This window comes from Corvus moneduloides, chromosome 16 (assembly GCF_009650955.1).
Source record: "Corvus moneduloides isolate bCorMon1 chromosome 16, bCorMon1.pri, whole genome shotgun sequence".
Lineage (NCBI taxonomy): Eukaryota > Metazoa > Chordata > Aves > Passeriformes > Corvidae > Corvus > Corvus moneduloides.
The window spans coordinates 10,444,726-10,466,364 of record NC_045491.1 but is presented as its reverse complement, the minus strand read 5'-3'; the positions used below and the strand labels follow the sequence as shown (position 1 = coordinate 10,466,364).

At 38.5% G+C, this 21,639-nt stretch overlaps 1 protein-coding gene across 1 annotated transcript in view; it reads left to right on the top strand.

Annotated features, from left to right (window-relative positions):
• The window catches only part of CPPED1 (calcineurin like phosphoesterase domain containing 1), a 39,771-nt gene extending 30,837 nt beyond the window's left edge, over positions 1-8,934 (top strand). Inside the window, exon 4 of the mRNA XM_032126152.1 lies at positions 7,655-8,934. Within this exon, the coding sequence (XP_031982043.1) occupies positions 7,655-7,887 (233 nt within the window). The 3' untranslated portion in view covers positions 7,888-8,934. The remainder of the gene's footprint in view (positions 1-7,654) is intronic.
• Positions 8,935-21,639: the final 12,705 nt, after the last annotated feature.

Genomic DNA, 21,639 nt, shown 5'->3' with positions numbered 1-21,639 from the left:
AACCGACCACATTGTTCAGCACTTCAGACAGAGCTGTACTCTGCAAGTGAAAGGAAGAAAGAGAAGCCAGTTTGTGCCTGATACTCCAGGGAAAATGTTCAAGATCAATTTACCAATATGACTCAAATGGTTGTATTTGCCAGAAACACTGCCTTTTACAAAACACCTGTGTACTCTTACCTGTGCGGGGGTATACACACACATCTCATGGTAGCATCTCCCTGTGCCTGGCTGTTTGGTTCTGTCTTTGAAAACTATGAAAGGGTACAAGAGTGTTGATAACATTCAGATCCTCCAATACAATTTCATGTCTTTACAGAACTGCTTCTCCACCTGTTTACTTCCACTTTGGCTCTACTGCTGCTCCTCTCTAGCTCTCTTAATTTTTGGGGACAAATGTATCTAGGATCAGCTTTTTCCAGTCTGTCCTCTTTCTTCAGTCCTTGACCAAGCAAGAGGTTTGTCTGGTGAATCAGGGAGTTTTGGATAAACATAATTATGTTTAAAATCTAATTTTATCATTAAATTTGGACAGCTAACAGAAAAGCAGAGTAATAGGACCAGAACGAGGGTCCCAGTAGCCCAGTCTCCTGCTGCTCCTACTCCCCAAACCCTTGTGAAGGGCACAGTATAGAAAAGTGCATAATGGTATTTCTTTCCAGGCCTCTTCCCACCTCCAACAATTTTTCTTTCAAGGACTTATTGTGTCATACTAATGTTACCAACATAATGCAATTTAGTGGTTCCTCTCTAGATTTGTTCAGTTGATTTGTGAAAACTGCCAGCTTTCACAATGGTCTGCAGGAGGGAATTTCATGTTTCACAGCTCTGTGAAGAAATGCCTTCTTTAGTTTGCTTTGAACTTCACCTGCAGTCCGGGTGGAGAGCCATTAATCTGTACATGAAATGCAGTGAACATTGATTCATGTCTGCAGTTTATTAATCAGCACTTAAAAGGTGATAATCTGAACCATGTGATAAATTTCATTGTTCAGTCAGAACCACTTTTTTTTCATCAAAATTCTCTACTGAGAGCATGGGAAGAGAGGCAAGGTCTGTACTGTACCCATTACATATTTATTATGTCATTCATATTGCACTAATTTAGCCTTCTCCTTCTTTTACAGTCTCATTTGCTTTTGCTGAGAAAAGCATTTATTTAATTGAAGGCTCAGTCTAAATAAAGCATGCCACTGATTGCCTATGCTGATTATTCCAGGCATTCTCCTCCTAATTTGGAAAATCTGCTTGCTTTTCTTGGTTTATTTTTATATTGGTAATTTTTTTCCTATATTTTTACTCTGTCCATAGTGCTGGGTTGAGCAGTTTGATTTCCAGCTAAGGCCAGTCACATTTTGGACACAGCAACCCTGCCTCAAAAATGGGGTTTGTACATTTGGAACTAGAGTTGGAAAACAGCTTCTTCTGAACTCAGGGGGTATTGGAATCAAGCCATAGAAGTGAGTGTAATTACAGACACTGGAGTCAGACATCCCCGGAATTTAAACCAGTTCAAGTGTGAACTACAACCCAATATTATCTGATTATGTGAGAAAAAATTGTTTTCCAGGTGCATGTTTCTTTGTTATTTTTTTATATTTCAGGGTAAACATGGGTGCATTATTTTCCATCCTGTCTGTGCCATTGCAACTCAGTTTTCCCTGGAGACTGGGGCTCAGTCTGTATTTCTTGAATTAAACTAGAAAACAGTAAATTTTTCAAGAAGTTATGAAAAGAGATGTTACCTATTTCACAAAATCTTACTGTTGCATGGTTACAGAATATACCTGTTTGTTTAATAAATCAAAAAGATGATTTGTCTAGCATTTCATGTTTAAATTGAGACTTGAACATGATTTAACTACTGAAATAGAAAGGCTGGTCAAAACATCGAGTAGAAAAGATTTGTTGTTGGGCCACACAGTGAAGGCAGACCAGAGTCCCCTTTCTTTCCTGCCCAAATGGAGTTGAGACCATGCCCAGTCTTCCATGTCCTTACATTTTTCTACACTACAGAAGACAGCAGTAGAGTCCCAAGTAAGGGAAAGGAGTCTGGGAATTACAGGACTACGCTTGCACAATATGGTAAGACAGGGATGTTGTTGCCCCCAGGTGAATCATCCATGAGACACAGCTAAATGCCTTTGTTCTCTTACAGTGCAATTGTATCAAAATCATGCTGACCCTTTCCTCTGGTGCCACGGAAGGGTTTTTCTGAGTGATAAATGGTAATTTGTAGAAGGAATCTGCTGCACTTTTTAAATTCTGTAAAATTCCTCGCCATTTTCTGCTGACAGACAAACTGCCTCCTGCACGATACTCAGTTGTAGTTTCTTTTTGTGTAATGAAGTATTTTCTCACCTGATTCTTGTCAGAAATAAAGTCAACAGTGTGCTAACAGCACTGGGATAGCTAAAGTTTTCTTCTCATTTTCTTCAGTATCTCCAGGGTTGAAAAAGGTGGTGAATATTTAATTTAGGACTTGGTTTCTTTCAGAACATTTCTCTGCTTTGGATTGCTTGGAGCTCAGAAGTGCTGTAAGATGGCCACAGTTACAGAGAATAATCTCTTTAAAATCAGAGCTGCTGCAGCCTGTGAGGATATGATGGTTGTACATAGGCAGCTGCTTCTGAGCTTGCTTGGATCCCCTAGAGCCTCCTGGTCCCTTTCTGTATCAGCCTTTTCTGTGCAGCATCCAGAGCAGGTCTCAGACACTTGCGATACCTTTTCCTGTTAGGCCAGTGAGGAAGTTGAACAGTACCCATTCCATCTTTTCTGTAAGAAAAACACCTTTAATACAGTGTGCTGGTGTGGGTTACAAAGCTTGGAGAGAGAACCAGCAGAAAAAGAGAAGATGGGAAATGCTGGAAGAAATTGTCCAAATTCCCAAAGCTGTTAAAGTGAGGAAGACGCAAATCAACAAGAACTTGCTGAAGCTCCACTACTTATTTGATGAGCTGGCTTTAGAAAGCAGACACTGGAAAGGAGAGCGGGGAGGAAAGTCTTCAGAGGTGCTTTTGAATTTCCTGTTGAAAAATGTCCGCAACAGAAACTATGAGTCAAGTGTTCATACTGTGTTTTTGACTTGGGAAAAAGTATCCAAATTAAAATATGAACTTTGTTTGAAATTTTCTCAAAATTGAGTTGTGCTTTAAAGATTCTGCTTATGAAACAGGTAGCATCAGAGGCAGCATGCTGAACTGCTTGAGCTGGTAATTCCCTTCCTCAGAACTCCCCTCTTGCCTTGCCATAGCCACTGTGTGGCCTTACAGCCCCAAGAGCCATAATGCAGTGTGTGAATTAGCATCAAACCGAAGTGTTTATTAACTTCTTTCATGGTTGAACTGATGAAAAGTCTAAGGCATATCAGCATATGCAAGTATTACATCTCATCAGATGACTCTTGAACAATGCTTGTTTGGGTTGGTTGTTACATCATGAATTATTTTTGCTAAGTAGGCTGCTCTAGGGTCAAAGAACTTGTACCAAAATAGGTATTTCATTCTTTAGTAGGGATGCATTATTCTAAAGGGAAAAAGAGTTATGATCAGGTCTTTGGAAAAGGAAAACATTTTGTCTTTCAGATTCAGCTTTTTCAGATCAGAACTAAAAAGGACATTTTGTGTTTGATAAGAAAATGATGGTAAATTGCATAGCAGAACAGCTTTTGTTTACTAAAATCAAAAGCAATTCCTGTATCTAAACCATTTTTTACAAAGACCCTGATTTTTTTTGCATATTGACTGATTCATAAAACTCGTATTTGGTAGCAGGCATGAAGCTCAGTGGATTTAGGTGTTTTCATGATCCAAGTACAGTTTTAGCACAGACAGAACAGGACCTGGTACCCAGCACTGGGTGGTGCCTGCCCTTTTCTGATCAAAAATTAATTTGGCAGGTTAGACCTTTCTTCCTTAGCAGATACTCTGTAATCTGTGTTGTGTTGTTATGCAGTCTGACATTAGATGATGGTGATGATCACGGAGACAAGGATGTGTGGATTGTTTTGCTTTTGTTTTAGAGTAACTGTCTGCACAGCTTTTTACTTTATTCTGATTTTAATCCCTTTTTTTTTTAATGAATAATCCATTAGGTATGAATAGGGTCTTGCAGTAATGGATCCAGCTTTTTTTTAGTAAATGGATACTGTGAAACCTCCAGTCACATTTCAGTTCAAATAACTGTGTATTTCATAAAAAATGAAATAATGAATGCTTGTGAAGGTGCTGTTCTTTGGACATTTATTTACACAGTAGTTTTTCAGTATTTCATACAGCTTTTATATAAATGCTTTTTCCAGCTGCTGTTTAACAAAACCAGCGATTAAAAACAAATCACTTTTTTTCTTTTGTTGTAGTGGGAAGGGACTGTATGTTTTCATGTATAGCTGGATGCATTTAACTGACCTGGGGGTGCATTAAAGTGGGCTATAAAATTGAGGTCTGCCAGGGTACTGTTCTTTCCTCACAGAGTTAGGGGGAAAAACAAGGGGGTGAGGGGTGTCTGTTGCTAGCAACTTGACATTATTACTTCAGAAAAACATCTGACATTAGTAAATTAAATTTGAGTGCATACATCTCTAAGATTCTTTTTATGTTAAAGATCAAAAGCAAGAGCAAAGTAAATTGCCTGCTTGTCATCTTAGTATTATTGCAGTGACTGGTTCAGCTTTCCTCCTTGTGCCAAGCCACAAAGTGGGTGCAGTACAGTTGAGTGAACACAAATGTGCTCTTGCAGAAAAACACCATCAGTGAGCCTCCTGTCCATACACAGCAGTGACCTGTTTGTTTCCTTCTTCAAGATGTAACGTACTGTAACCCAGCAATAAGAAGAGTTTATACTGGCACTAAGGGGTATCTGAAAACTGAAGTCTTGAAAACAAAATGTTTTACTTGTGTCTGTCTCTGTCTAGGATGGTTTTCTCAAAATTTTCCCTTGAATTATCAGACAAGTGGAATTTTTTTTTCTTTAGCATAACTACAGTTCTTTTATGACTTTTGTATCCTCTGTCCTTCTAATCACACTTAGAGTTTGGTTTACATATATGATGACACAAAGTCTTGGGTTCTTTTCCTCTTTTAAACCCAAATGTTAAATTAGGACACAGATGCTTCCAGTAAAAAGAGAGAACTTAATTCCTTTCTAAAATACTTATTTCTGGTACTAAAAGTGTGTCACATGGGTTTGGACCTCACTATGGGTTTATGATTCTTACTTGTTCTTAACTTTTTCATAGACTAAAGTAGTTCTGCTTACCTGAAGAATACTGAATATACTGAAAAGGCCTTGTTACCTTGTTACAGTAGCAGCTGACTTTTATATTCCACCATTGCCTTTTGAGGGACTCTAACTGGCTTTCTCCCAAGATGTAAAAACACTTCACCGGTTTTGCTGGGTTTGTACAGCTGAGTCACAGCAAGCTCCCAAAGTTGCCCTGCTGCCTTACTCACAAGTGTACCTCATGCTGCAGCCAGAGGATGGTTCCAGCAGCAGGGTAATCAGCCCTGATACACTAAAACAGGGGAACAGACAGGCTGGAGCTGACAAGGCCCATGTATCACTGCTCGGTGACAAGGTGGCTTCGTTCTCTGTTTTCTACCTTGACTCATTTGCTGTTTGAGAAGGGCTTGGATCTGAAATATGAAAGCCCATATAGCTCTTACCAGAGACACAGCAGAATAATTTATATTTTGCTTTCGAAGCTGCTTAATTTTTAACTATACTTTGAACCAAGTTTATATATTTTATATCAGTCTTCAGATCACTCGCACAAGAGCAAAGGATTGATGTTAGCCAGCTGTCTTAAGATGGGTTCACCTACTTCCCTTTTCATTTTATCTCTGTGAAAGAGGTCTAAGTCTACTGCAGGAGAAAATGTGGAAAGTTTTTTCTGGCTAGAGAAATAAGGGTTTCCATGTGAAGTTATAGCATGTTCCTCATTACAGCTCTCTGGCTTTGAATTGTCTCTGCTATCTTCCAGAAATTCTGCAGTCTGAAGGCAAAATCAGTTGTTGCTCAGCTTTTTATATTTTTTAAACGTCATTTAAGGTTGTAGTGCCGACAAAATTTCCAGTATTTTTAGCTGTCTGGTCCAGTAATTTTTCTCTTTCACAACAGTATAAAGTAGTATTAGATGCAGCTTCAGGAAGCTGTAGGAGTCTGGACCAAAGGTCCAAGGACCTTAGACTAAGCATGCCAAAACATAATCCCAAAACCTGTTTGTAAAATTAGCTATTTATACTAACTCCACATTTTCATTCAAAATAAAACATGTACTAGCTTAAATTAGCAAGAAAACTGATTAATATTTTTTTTACCAAACTCTGAATGCTGTTCACTGTGGTGCTCAGCTGTACCTATGGGCAGAGCATGGAAAGGCAAAATGGCAAAGGAGGCTGGAATAAGCTGGGAATGAAAAGCTTTGTCTAGGGCAGAACAGTCTCTCTTGGAGAGGAAGCTGCATTCTCAAGTCTCTCGTGAGGAGCTTTGCAAACTTTGACAGGAAAAAAAGTACTAAACAACAAAATTACTCTTTTTTTTTACTCAGACTCAAGATTTCATTATTTTGTAGTAATAGAAACATTTTATTAAAATTTATAAAATATGGGGAGGGGAAAGTAATCTATTTGGCAGCAAGAATTTGACTTGTAAAGACAATCAAAAAGGCCACTTAGAGTAACAAATACAGCTTTTGTATTGTTTATGCAAACAAATACAGCATTTGTTTGTTTATGCTTGCAAGACAGGAGAAACAAAAAGTGGAAATTACTGGTTTGGAGGTGAGGATGACACAATTAATTTGATTTCAAATGGTATCAAAATTTCTGTAAAAATTCCATATTTTTTTACTCCAATAAAGTCCAAAATATAATTAATCTATTTTTTTTAAGAAAATGAAACAGAACAGCCTTAAGTCATTAAAAATAGAAGGAATCAGAGTCAACCTGCCTTGTTTGTCACCATACCAGATAAATGTTAATTCATGTCATTCCAAGCCTGACTCTTGCAGGTGTGAACCTTTCCTTTCCTGGCTGCTCCTCCTTCTTTCCCTCTTCAAAACTCACAACTTCTTTTGCTTTATTAGATTTCTTTGATGTACCTGGCTCTGTTCCCTCTGTGATACCCTCAATGTCTTGTGAAATGATTACAACTTACCTTCTCATGTACGTCTTTTCTTTGTTTGTCTTGCCCTTTCTATTTTTTTAAGGTCACTGGCCTTGGTGTACAGTTTAAGCTCTCCTTAGTAAATTTTCTTCATGCTAATTGACAAATACAGCTCTACTCTCTTTGTCTTCCAACCTGTGTTTCAGTACCATCATTCTCTAGGCAGGTATCTAATTTTAATCAGCTACCTCTGGACTGTCCCTTCTTTCTGGGCAAAGGAGTGGGGAGACAGCAAACACACCTTTTAGTGGGCATGAAGAACTCAGAGTCCAGTAACCCTAAACACAGCTGGTGGAGCACAATAAAGTTTGGTTAGTTATTAGTATTAGAATTATTTGCTACTCTTTACTAATTATTTGTTTAAAATGCAAGTTTGTGTGAATGGTTTAGTTGTAATTTTATCCTTGAAGAGCCATTAAAGAATGAGGGTAAATGTGGGACCTGTAAGGTGCTAACTAAATACATACTCTGTCTTTTTTTTTTTAAACAGGCATTAGAGCTGTATTTTCTGGACATTACCATAGGAATGCTGGAGGATCCTACAAAGGCCTGGAAATGGTGGTGTCATCAGCTATAGGATGTCAGCTGGGACAGGATACACACGGGCTTCGAGTGGTGGTTGTGACAGAGGAGAAGGTGGTGCACAGATACTACAGCTTAACTGAACTGGGTAGCCACGGCATAGAGAAGGAGCTGCTGGATATGCTTGCTAAGCAAAAGTAGGCTGTGTCAAAAGATGTTTTTCCATATTAGATAAATATAAACAGTTTCATAAGGTTTCCCCAAGCAGAACTACAGATTTCTGACTGCAGTGTCCCAGAACAGCTCCCAGTTTGTTATCATCCTAAATAACAAGGAAGTTGTTGACATGTTTTTCTTTTTGAAAATGAGACCTATGAGTAAGGTCCTATGGGAGAAGAGCAGAGCTAATATGGTAATGTGTCATTGAAAAGTGCAGTTCTGAGAATTTTCACTTTGCTCCTAGATAATACTTTCTTATTACAGAGAAACTGGTGTCTGCATAACCCTTTAACTGGAGAAGGTATTTCAAAATCAATAAATTTAGTAATTTCTGTTACCATCTGGACAATATGAATGGGGCACATTTTTACAGAAAAAAATCTCAAAACATTTGAAATCAGCAGACTTCTGCTGACTTTTAGCAACTTTTGGATCATATCCTGTTCCCTTGGTGTCATATTTTATCCCATTCCCCACACTTTATTTTCTTAGCTCTTCAGAGCCAGGAGCAATAGGAGAGCAGACACATTCTGGTTTGCAGTCACAGCTTGGGTTTCTGTTTTATCTGTTATAAAGTTTTATATAATGTTATATAGTTTTATAGTTTCCGTTATATAGTTTTATATAATGGAAAGTCTGTAAATGAGGCTGATATAAATGTCACTGACAAACTAAAGGTGAAACAACTATTTTAGTTTTGAAATTTCACTACCATTCAGTTAACATATATCCTGGCTCTAGCTATGGAAGTTGGAATAATTGCATGGGCAGAATATTCTGTACAGAACACTGTAATCAGAAGTCACTTCATTGATTCCTAGACAAGGGGAGAGCTTTGATTTCCAAATGCAATGTAGAGTGCCTTACTGTAATATACAGAATATTGAAAACCCTAAAAAGTATGTTTTCTTCACTGCAACAAGTCTTTAAAAACAAATTCATAAATTTGTTTATGTGCTGCAATCCACCTCTTTTTTTGCAAGTGTATCTAATTTGTTGAAAATAAAGTCTTCATGTAATTAAGTCATACCTGTTGGGTTTTTAAGTATTTAGTTGAACACATTACAGTCCATGCCATTGGTTATCTGGAACTGGAGCCTGGTGCAGCTTTGGCACCTGAGGAGAGAGGAACACAGTGAGTATCATTAATGCCTCCTATCATGTTTTATGTATGTATTCACATACAGTAGTGTTCCCTAGAGGGTATTACAGGTATTTAAATATGGTGAGAGGTATGAAATGCTGTGCTGAAGAGTCAGTTTAATTACATTTTAGTCACAATAGTTTATCAAGGAGGCTCCTTCAAGCCTGATTTGTGGAACTGCTGAGACTCTAAAATCACCTCTGCAGCATTGCCTTGCAGCAGTGAAGTGGCTGTACCTGCAGCTGGACAGGGCTACCTGGGGACTGCAGCCCCATGGCAGCAGCTTGAGCAGAGGTAATGTTGGATTCAGAGAGAAAGGAGATTATTTTGCTTTTATTCTCCACCTGGCTTTGCTTAGTTGAATGTTTTCAATCTCACTTTCTCTAGAATGTGGAAAATGAGAGAACATTTTCACAGTCTCATACATACCAGTCATATAACACAGTCATGGGAAGGATATTTAACTGTAGTATGTGGCTGGACATTACTGTATGTAGTAAAAAGTTACAAAAATAAGCTGGGAATGTGGGTTTTTACCAGCATAAATGACAAATTGTGTTTCCTCACTTTTCTTAGTGTAATTAGCTAATTTAGAATTAATACTGATGCCTTAACTAATTTGAAGTGGCAGAGGTCCTTGTTGTCACTGTGCCTCATCTTGTTTATGTCAAGAAAAATAAAATATGTTAAGTTATGAAACAATTCACCCATGGAGACCTTATTTAAATTATAATTTAAAACAACATCTTTTGATGTTTAGGACATTATTTTGGTACGTCCAGCAGGGCTGGTAATTGTAACTCTCTGTCAGTGTCAGTATCTGACTGCCTTTAAAGCAAGACATCACTAACAGTTCAAAGTGCTGATGAAACAAGAGAGCAAGGAAGTCCTCATGTTGCTGTGGGCTTGAGAGGCTGGGCAGAGATCAAAAAACACCAAGTGACCACAGTTCATTTTGGTTTCTCTTAGGCTGGTAAAAGGATGAGATGAACCTTGATGGCTCTTATTAAGTGTGGAACACATTAGAACACCAGAGAAACCTGTGAAAGTAACCTAATACTACATAATAAAGTACAGCCTGAGGTGGAGACCTATGAACATGAGGAAATGACTGAAAACTAAGTCCTTGAGAGAAATCCTGGTTTGCCAGCTTCACTTTAAGCAACAAATTTAAGAACACACTATTTCTGAACCTTTCCAAAAAGTCATTAAGACATAAGTACACTTTGTTTGCCTAATGCTCTCCTTTAGTGCATTTGGGCCCAGCATCTCCTCTTGCAGGTTTTAATAGAGGTAATATTTTTATAGGGCTACAGTATTCAGCTCCTGGAGATTACACACAGAAATTAAACACTTGATGTCTTGTTAGAACTTAATCACATTTTACACTGGCAGAAGTGAAGTTTCCCCTGCCACCCCTATTTGCAGACAGTCTGTGCCGTGGTCACTGCTCAGTGATTCTCTTCTTACCTCAGCAACTTGGTTTCTAGTGTCTGATTTTTCCAGACGTTATCCTCAGATAACTGGGTTTATTCTGCTATGAGACAAATAATTGAAGACACATCTATCGTAAGTAAATCAAACAGCAGCAGTAAAACCTAAACATTTCACTGCTTAGAAGGCTCAGTTCCCCCTGTGTGTCACAGCACAAGTGTGTGTGTGTCACTGCAGGCTCACACTCATCGTATCACTGTGCTTAATGCTGGGAAAAGGCTGCTTCTCTTCATGCCCTTCCTGAGCCTTTCTGTGCAGACTCCAGCTGAACACAGCAATATCCTTTAAAGCAAGGGCAACCTTCACACAGGAGTTCCCAGTGTGCCTGCCAAGCAAACCCTGACATACCTGACACCTCAGGATACCCAGTCACCAGGGAGAAAAGCTGACTGGCATCAGAGAATTGTAAAGAGGGAATTTCCACTTCACTAGTATTCTGCAGTTACTGGGAATGTCTCGTCATCACATCCCTGGCACGTATGGAAGTGCAAAGCCAGGTGGTTTAGGCTGCAGGTGCTGTGCTCTTGGACTTCATTGGAAAGTGGTCCATACAAAACATACCATAGAGAAAAAGCATTAGACCAGAATATTAAATTAGCTTCGAGTCTAAATGAAATACAACTCTGCAGCAGCAGATACAGAAAGGGGGGGGTGGGGGGGGTCCCCAGAAAACCCCCAATTCACAGAACTAAGGCAACACAGACAAATCAAAAGCATTTCAAGCAATACAGAAATACCCAGCACTTCTCTTCAGAAAAAACACCCTGAAAGACTCCATAGGCAAAAACCACAACCCACAACTCAGAGAGCCATTACTTTTTTTTAATTGACATTTTCATTTGTTTCTCTAGAAGTAATTTCCTCCATTAGCACTTTGTCAAATGCAGATAGTTTAGTACATTTCTACTAATAAACACCTTTTCTTTTCCTCTAGGAGACCCATTAAGGCCTTAGCCTATTTAAATTTATAATGTTGTTATGTCACTTTTGGGCAGCCAGAAATTGAAACATCTATCTTCTAAATATATCCTTATCTTTTTCAAACATTGCTTAGAAAGGTATAGCATTGTTAGAAACTACCATTTGGCCTTTTAAATTAACTGGTAATGGCATTATCTGTATTCAAGTCTTTCTCACATTTTTCCACATAAAAAAGACACAGCAATACAGAAAGGTAGCTCATACTGCTCTAACAAACCAAGATCCACAGCCCTACACAGGCCAGCCTGCCTGCCCAGGGATTTCCTGAATAATGGGTCAGAAGCACTCTAGGTAGGACACCAGTGACTGTATTTGGATACATGTGAGACAAAGATAAAATTACCACAGCAGAATGTGGTTCTTGCAGTACCCTGCAAGCACTGAAGCCAGGAAGCTGCTAACAGAACACAGCACAAAGATAATGAAATCTTCTGCCACTTTTTTACAAAGCCTGAGCTGAACTTAGTCTTACCCTTTTATTAATTCTAAGTCTTGCTCTGTCTCAGCCAATGAGGAGAAGGTAGGGCCACCTTACTTTGCTTCAGCTGTATAAAAGCTGCTTTCCCACTATGCACAACCAGAGACTGCAGTTTGAGACAGGTAACTCCAGCAGGGGATTCATTCTGTCCTGCAACTGATGCAGAAGCCAGAAGGACTGTGATAATCCATGGAATTCCTTTACCAAGATTCCTAAGGTAACTCAGTGCAGTTAGCTTGGAGCAGAAGGCAAGAGGTCAGGGCCTGAGCTGTCACCCCAGGAAATCAGAACATGAAGATACGGGTGAGAAATGAAGCAGGAGTGGGAAACAACCCATCAGGTGCTCCTGGGTCCCCTCCTTGGCTGAAGCTGGCACCATCCTCTCCTGACACTCTAGGAGAAGGGAACACTCCTGCAGACTATTTACTCCTTTGCCTATGCTGGGTACTCACGCAACTCAACATCAATACATTTTCACTGTTCCCAAAACATAAACACCAACTGTGTATAATATTGTTAACGTTATGCACTTAACGTGCACCACAGAGGAAGATTTCCCAGCTGCCCTGGTGGTCACCGTATTCACACCAGGCAGAGGATCCTTCAGAGTTCCCATGGTACCTTTTTCAGTGTGCATATATTCCAATAAAAAGGTCTGGCTGATTCACAGCATTCCTGCTCTGGCTCACAAGGTAACAGCTATGACCTTCTACAAAGCTCTTCCCAACCTATTCAATTGTTGGAGCAATTGGAGATACAACTGGAGAGAAGTGATGTAGCACATGAGCTTTTTAGAGCAGTATTATTGCCTCCACCCCACCCCCAGTCCTTCATTTTGGGGATATTTAGAATGTTATTTGGCATATTTAGGAATATGATGACTGTAAAATACTGTAATATTAATAATTCAAATTTATTTCATTTTACCACAGTTGTATAGAGAAGGTGAAGTGTTTATTACCAAAAATAAACTCCAGCAATAACTGGGACTGCTGTACTCATTCAGTGCATTTCAGAATATTTTCTTGAGACTGCAGATTATTACATTGTCCTTTAAGGTGTTCTACAATACATTACCATCAAAAACAGGACTAAAGAAGAGGATCTATCATTTATGAAAAACACTGGTTTTTATCAGTGCACTGCCTCAACACAGTAATGATTACAGTTTCAATCACTTTTCCAAGAAAGCAAGGTAAAAGAGAAAGATACCAGAGCATTCTGTGTGTTCACTGTGACCCAGTTTGAGAGCTCAGATGAATTATTGTTCAGAGAACAGCTTTCCTTTTTACTGTGCAGCAACTTAACCAAGACAATAAATTCATGCATATTTAAAATTAATTTGATTTTAAAACATAGATGCTGCCAGTCTTCCCACTCAAAGGACTTTTTGTATTCCCTTTATTTGGTGCACAGCCATGACAGAATAAATAAATATTTTGTAAAGTCTATTTCTGAGCCTTGTTTTCCGTAGAATTTTGTTTGCTGTGGGTACAAGAGGAGATAGTATTTTATATGTGGGTCATTCAAAATTAATTCTACATTTTACAGCCTGCACTTTTTATACAAATTTGTTTCTTAGTAAAATCAGAGTTTAAGAAAAACCAGTTGGACAAAAATAGAGAAACATGGATACATATCAAGGAGTGAGTCTAAACAATCCAAAGAGCAATGGGACTGTGTTAAAATTCACCTTGCAATGAGCTTTTTACTGAAAGGACTTGTACAAGTTTATTTGTTTCACTCTTTTTCTTATCTGTGCACTGGGCCATGTAGAAGTTTCCTATTTTTCTTCTAGAAAAGCAGCTCATAGATTATTTCTAAGCTCTCTATTATCAATGCAGATATCTAACGCCTCTCCTTATCCGAAGAAACAATGCAATCTTCATTTATTTCTCATTAAAGATGCATTGTAACACTAATCAGCTAAAGGTATTTTACTTGAAGCTTCTGAAGTTTATTTTTAAGTCTTCAACATGTTAATTGCTTTGCTTTGCCCTTGGGTTCCCAGAAATTAAATACAAACATGAAACTTCCTGTGGAAGTAAAGTAAAACCCATGAAATTTCTGCACTCTTACACAACACTACAGCAGTGAAAATTTAAGCATGTACATTTATTGCTTACTATTTCCACTTGCTTCCCTCTTCCTCACTCCCCCTTCCCCCTTCTTTCTTTAAAGCAGCAAAGTAAATATTCGGTCACCTTGTTGATTTCAATTGTTAGTTGCAACTGCTGAACTTCAGGACATTTCCTACTTCCTTTTGAGTGTGCTTCTACTTCCACCTCTCCTCCTATATTGCACACCCTGGGAAGAAAATCCAGTTGCACAGACCATAAGTGCCAGAGAGGTGCCTGCCCTGGTTAGGACAGTCTAGCTAATCAAGGTCTCGGAGCCTTGAACAGAAATCTGCAGTAATGTATAACTGTTGTCCAGTTCAGTGCAGAGAAGGGCATTAAGTTACTCAAGGTTCTTTTTATTTCCTTACACATATTCATTAGTAAAAGTCTTGATGTTGTTTTATGATATGCAAATGTAGAAAGGGTATTTGTTACAGAATTCAATTATGCGACCTCTCTGATGTATCTGAAGGCAAACTATCCCTGAATGAACTTGCTGCTATTCCCAAGTTTCAGGTAAAGAACACTGGCACTACAGACTCTGGGATCTGTCACCCAGGAGCATTATTTCAGTGCTTCCCACAATGGTAGAAGGCAAAAGCCACTTAACTTTGGGACAGTGAGAAATCTCTCAGTTTCAGGAAGACCTGCTGATTAGCATTACCAGTTTTAATTAAATCTGGTGTAGCTCATGCCCTTGGGGACTGAAATGTAGTGAAGATATTGTTTTGAAATTAGGACACAGCCTGCAGAGGCTGAACAGAAAAACTGTAGTTGGCTGTAAACCAGGCAACATAGTTAAGACACAGAGATCTGACAGAGACTCAGACTCCAGCTCTATTAATTAAATCTCCCTTAACCATGGCCACAGAAGTTGACCTCTTGATTTTTAAGTAAAGTTCAAGCCAGTACTGGAATTAGTTGGGTCCTTAAGCATGAGAAACTGTTCAACCCAAGCATTTCTTTGCAGTAAAATTGTCTATTTACACTGGAAAGATCCCCATTTCTCCTGGGGAGATAATCCTTTCATTACTACTGATGACTTCTCTCATTCTTCTCTGGCTGTTGTCACTCTCTGTCTCAAAGATGAGCAAACCCAGAGCTTCAGGCACACATTCAGTGCATGCCTTCATCTACCAGGTACGCTGTAAATTTTTACTGATCTTCCCACTCAGCTCACTTGTGGTTTCTTACCATTCCAACTGCCACTACACAAAGGATATATAATTATTTCTCCCATGAACTCTGAATGAATGACATCTTAAGTAAGGTCTGCTAATGAGACAGAGATCAAACTGATGCTTGACGGCAACACTCAGAATTTTTCAGCATAATATTAAAAAATGATCCAGTTCATAGTTCACTCTCAGTAGTGGCATTAGTACTTCCAACACACCACAGACTAGCTGGTGAATATTATGCCTATTACAAACTAATAAACCTACATAAAGGGAATGATTTGGCAAGTCTGATGAATTTTTCATTTAATATATTTTAAGATCAATAAATCACTTCTTACCCTGAAAAATATAGACTATAACTAGGACTGTACCCTGATAGTTCTGGAAGTGTTATTAAGTATACAAATTCTTAACATAATACTTAATTAATAATAAGGTTTATTTCTTACCTTCTGAACTTACAGCCTTGTGGGCCGAGAGAAAAGTTTGCAATTTTCTTTTGAAGTTCTTTATATACATGAAACAAGTAGAACATGAATTGCTGCAACATACTTATATTGTGTAAGTATATAATATCTTATGTACCTGTTTCTGGGGTGTCTCAATACAGTTTTATAGCTTTCTTCTCAGATATTTCTCTCTTTTTCTTCTTTAAATCAATGCTAGAAATACTCCATTGCAAGAAGTTTCTATACTAGTGCAACAAAGAATGTATTTGTAGAAGTTACTCTAAACATTTAAGCAAAGTACTTCCAAACGCTATTAATTTAAAAAAAATCCAAAAGTTGAGGGTTTTTAATTATTATGTTGAATGCATGGATGACTACAATTACATCTTTATTATTCTGCACTGACCCATCTGCTCACCTGGGGCTGTAGACACGAGCTGTCCTCTCTGTAGGAAAATACTGCAGTGGCCTGGTACAAGGCCATAGGAAAGAGTTCACCTAAACAAATTGTAACTACTCATTTTCTTAAAAACATCAGTGTTTGCCAGGTTGAGGTGAAAAATGGCTTTATTGTGAAATCTCTCAGTTAACAACATCAGTCAAGCTAAAACCAAACAACTTAGAAACTGCATTCCTCAACACAATAAAACCCTTGCAAATATAGAGCACATCCATCAGTACCATTTATTTCCCAGCTGGGGAACTCACAGTACCTTTTCTTCAACATTTATGCTCATCTTTGACTCATTAATACTACCAGAAAACTAAATTATATCCAGCATTTTCACTGCAGAAATGGGGCCTCCAACTGTGCATAGGGTTTTGATGGGGTGAGACACTGAAGCATCACAGAGAGAACAGGGTAAGCTGTTAAGGAAATTGTCCAGCTAGCTCTCCACATTCAGAGGCTTAACAAAGAAGCAGGAAGAAAAAAGGATAAACAGGTAGATTTTATTCCTGAAACAGAACTTTCCTTGACTGAACTCTGCCTGAAAACTGGTACCATGACAGCAAATAATGCACTACTGAATATGTGCATTGCACCTTTTTATCACCTCAGCCCTGAGCAGGTAATATTTCAGTGTTGAGTTCTGAACAAGACATGTGACTAATGCATTTTAATGCATTAAAAGTCTTGATAAAAATAACTATTTAGCAAAGAAAGCTTTTTAGTTAAAAAAGCCTTATGTGTTTGAATAGTCTTACAGCGTTTGCAAAGTAGAACCAAATTTCACTCAAATTAAGAATCTAAAAGCCTTCAGAAACCTTATTCAAAAACATTTTGATGTGCTGGAATTGTTAGCCCCTTTCTAGGTGACATCAAAGGAGAAGGAAATTAAAATCTTCATAATCCTCCAAAATACCCTAATTTCATTACTTTACCTGGTATCAAAATATTTGGAAGGGCTGTATTCAGAAATGTCAGCCTGTCATCATCTCTGCTCCTGGACATTACATTTCACTAAGCACATTGTAAAAGTAGCAAAGGTACTGGGAAATTTATTACCTAATATTTAGCCTCAACCAAAACATATGGAAGTAATTGTATTTCCTTACCCTGCTTCTAAATTAGAACTTTACTACTTTGAACTAAGGCAAATCAAATGCTAGGAACATATTTATGTACATAGGTCTAATTAGTGAATTAAATCGTTGAACTGTTGAACTTTCTTTAAAAGCTCTTGTGCTTACTCTGAAGGAATTAGAGCAAGAGGGAACTAACTAGTCAGCATTTCAAATCCTCTGAAGTGCTGGTGTGTTTTTCATTAAAGACCACTGAAAACAGAAGCTACATAGGGTTTGATATAAAGGTATAAATTTGAAGTTTATATTTCATTACAAAGTGTCTTTGAATGCTGAACAAGTTTGGAAATTTCTGATTAGCTGTCAATGATCTTATGCTCAGAAAATGCATAATTAGAACTCCCCCTCATCTTTACACATAACTGCATGGGTGTTAACAAAGAGAAACTCCCAGTGAGGGATGCTTCCAACTACAGTTGCACTCATGCCTTTGACTTCATTTTCAGCAGCAGGTTTTCCACTTTCTGCTGGATGATGCTGTTTAAGGGAAACTGGGAGAAAGCAAGCAAAATACTGCTTTGAGATACCAGAAACACTACAGATCCCCTACTGCCTTCTGCTGAAAACAAAGATGGTCTGTTGGGGTAACAGGCTGAAATCCTGACAAAGGAGTCCCTGCCCCTGAAAGAGCTCCAGAGCTGAACACAGTTGATAAAGCACATTGATCAGATTGTTAAGTGTGAGGCTGATCAGTGGTCCTGATGGCACTTCCAGCTGCACAGAGCACTCTCTGTCCAAAGAGGAGATTTCTTTTGAAAATGTGTGCACATGGAGGGAGGAAACATGAGAAAAGGGCCTTTTCATATCTGTGTTCAACACATGCACTTTTTTAACCACACCAGAGTGTGCTTTAAGGCACAGCCAGCCTCTTCAACATTGTCATCCAGCCCAACACACCCCAGGGACACCTCGTTCAGCTACCATGATCTTTGCAGACAGGCCCAGCTGGAAGCCTTCACACTATTATTGATTAAACTTGTCACTGAGCTACAAATTGTAAAAATCTTTATGAAGCTCTTTTTAACATTTGTCTCAAGAAACGTAGATCTGATAATTCACTTCTAGCAGACAGCAGTTTTCAGTCAACATTTCCTTTCCTTCCATTCCAGGTGGTATAACACAACAAAAAAAATCTGGATGATTGAGTGAGTTGAAAAAAAAATAAAGCAAGACTGAAAACCACAGTCAAAATGAGGCACAGATTTTAAAAGCAGCAGGAAGCATTGAGATTTCTATGTTACAGAGTACATCTCAGTCATACAAGAGGAATTGTACAAGCTTTGTTCCACCATTGTGGTGAAAAATAGGTTTTCTTCAATAGAATGGAAGAATTTTCAGCCTGACATTTATTTCTGTGCCAATAGGAAATGCACTCTCAGTCTCCCCAAATTCCATCCCTCTGAGGTCTGAAGAGAGAAAATAGAGCAGCACCTCTGGAGGACAGTGTGTATGTGTGGTTTCAGAAAGGACAGCAGAACCATTTGGCTGGTCCAGAACGTTTACAGTAAATGTTTTTCAAGCTCTGTGTCTATTGCAGTATTTCTCAAACACACAAACAGACTACCCTCACTTTTAGTCCTCTACATCAGTTACCTAGTAGCAGATTTAGGGATGACCAGTGGTAGAAGATAGTTGCCTGTCTTAGGGAGAAGGAAATTTCCCAGGTATTTTTACAACGATTTTTAAAAATTTCTGTGACAAATGCTTGATTTTCTTCACGCTGCCCCAGTCAATAACTGGGTTTTCAAAGTCAGCTATGCACCAGCCATCCCTCCTTGTCTCTGTGATTCCATCCTATTTGAGTTCTTCAGTCAAAGCAGGGAAAAGTCCTGGCAAACAATGAGGATGTTATGGCAGACGGAGATACTGACCTACAAATCCTGACACAGCTGCCGGCCTGAGCCAGGCTTGGAAAGCTCTGGCAGCCTCAGTGCTCCACTAAAAGGACCAGGAGAGCTGCACAGGGTCAGAATGGGGTCTTTAAGATGGTCAGGAACTGCAATAACCACGTTGTGCTGTGGAGCAAAGGAACAGAATCGAAGTGAGTAACTTCAAGTTATTTTGTCTGCTGATTACAGTTACTTAAGTCCTACAATGTAGTATCTGCAGTTACTTAAGATTGGTTATTTTTACTTTGCAAGGAGAGAAGAAAACAGATCTGCATATGAAAGGTGACACTCCTGAAAGCAAATTCTGGCTTAGAGACTTAAATGTTTAAAAAATATTTATACATTTCTGCTTTTAAATGTCCAGGTTTAGACACTGAGGTTTTCATTTGAATAGAGACTGACCTGTAGTATCACTGAGTTCACTGAGAATTACAGGCCAAGAACTCAGGGAAAAGTAATTTTGACAACCATCCATTAGGATGAACCTAACCATTGCCCTCCAAATAGCTTTCTCCTTTGTATATACAAGAGCTGTCAATATACAGGGCTAGCAGAACTGAATATTGCAAAAAAGAAGCAGCCTAAGGGGTGCAATCAGAAACATTAATCTGGAACTCCACTTCTAATCCAACTTAAAGAGTGCTTATGATCATAACTAAATTACAGAATTACTGGGAGTTTTTACTACTTTGGCTTCTGGAAAAATGAGGCTAGAATAATATTTCAGGGCCCTGTTTTGATATTATCTCACTGATTTGCACTATTCTTAATTTTAACTAATGCCAATTTCTCTTGGCTTTTTGAACATTAAAATTAAAATGGGTTACTCTCTTTGTCATAAAGATTATATGAAACATAGATTAAGGCAGCCAAATTAACTTGCTTCAGACACACTGATAAATTTGTTAGATTCTTCCTGCACATGCCAGATCATCCTCTGACTAATTATGCTTCTACAATGTGCCTCATAGACTGTGATACCTCTTTCATGATGATCAATTAACACTTTTCTCTTTTTTAAAATGCAAAGGAAATGTGTGCTATTTTTAGAGTCAGTTCAAGTTTTCAACCCAGCCATGACTGCAAATACAGTAAGCAAGAGCATAATACTATACATGAAAGTTTCTATGCACTACATTAAATCCTGGTATCCTGTGGAGACATAATCACATTAGAGCTCTAAGCACATGTAATACTTCTACTTTTTGATATGCTGGAAAAAAGAAGAAACCTTAGATCATTGAAATAATTTCATATTCATATACCACCTTTAGAGCTATGTCATGTGGTAGCTGGTTACACTGTCCTTCACATTGCTGCTGGGTAGCATATTCATATGCATGCAAGTCTCAAGTCAGTAGAGCCACTTCAGTTTGCTTAATTTCAATAGAAAGAAACAAAAAGAAATCCTAAGGCTCCAAGATCCTGGCTTCAGTCCAGGATAAGTGATCCTAAAACTTTGATTCCAGACTCACCTACTCTGTGACAAGTCCTTCTGTAAGCAAGGATTGTAATGGACATCAACTCACAAGGGAAGGGTTTAGCAAAGCCCATCAGCAAGTTGAGCAGAAGTGCCCAAGACAGTGTCTTTCATGGTCAAGGAATAATAAAGCAGATGAATGTCAATAATGTGCTTTGTTAAAGAGCTGATGGCCTGAGAATACCCTGAGAAGGTTAAATGAACCAAGGAATGAAAGTCAGCACAACTTACCACAGCTGTTGGGAATTATATCAAGGAGTGTGGCCTACCTGTGTTCTCTCTGGAGCTCCGTGAACTGGTCTGCCATAGTAATGAGTTCTCATACATCAGTGTGCAAGTACAGAAATGTTCGGGAGGCAACAAACATTCCTGCAAAATCCCTACTTGTGCATATTGTTGTCTGCAAAGATACAACAAACATGATTTCACTTTGTTTCATACATACAGACACGTCATACATATAGACGCTCTTGTTAATATATCAGCCACTGAAACAGAGAAAATTTTATTTTGAAAGAGACCTCTGGATGTCATTTACCCAGGCCCAGCTCAGAGCATGCACTTAAGCTGAAATAAACACATAACCTCTTCTTCCCTTGACACTCAGCATAAAATATTTATGAAAAATAAAATCTTACTTTGGCACCCTCTAATTGCAGTTCCACTCACTGTTCCATTTTTATTAAATACAATGATATTAGAAGTTCAGCGACCTGGTTTCACACTCTGGGTAGCCATGTTATTTTGCAGACATTTTCTTGCTGGTCTTTAAGTTGGCAAACTGGAACACAATGTCCCACAAACAACAGAAGTCCCGACATCTACAACTACCTGGAATTTTACTCCAAAAATTCCATTCCACTTGAAACAGATCTTGAAGTCCTTTGTAGCAAATGAGGACAAGGTTATTTTGTAAGAATCTACCTGTTAGAAA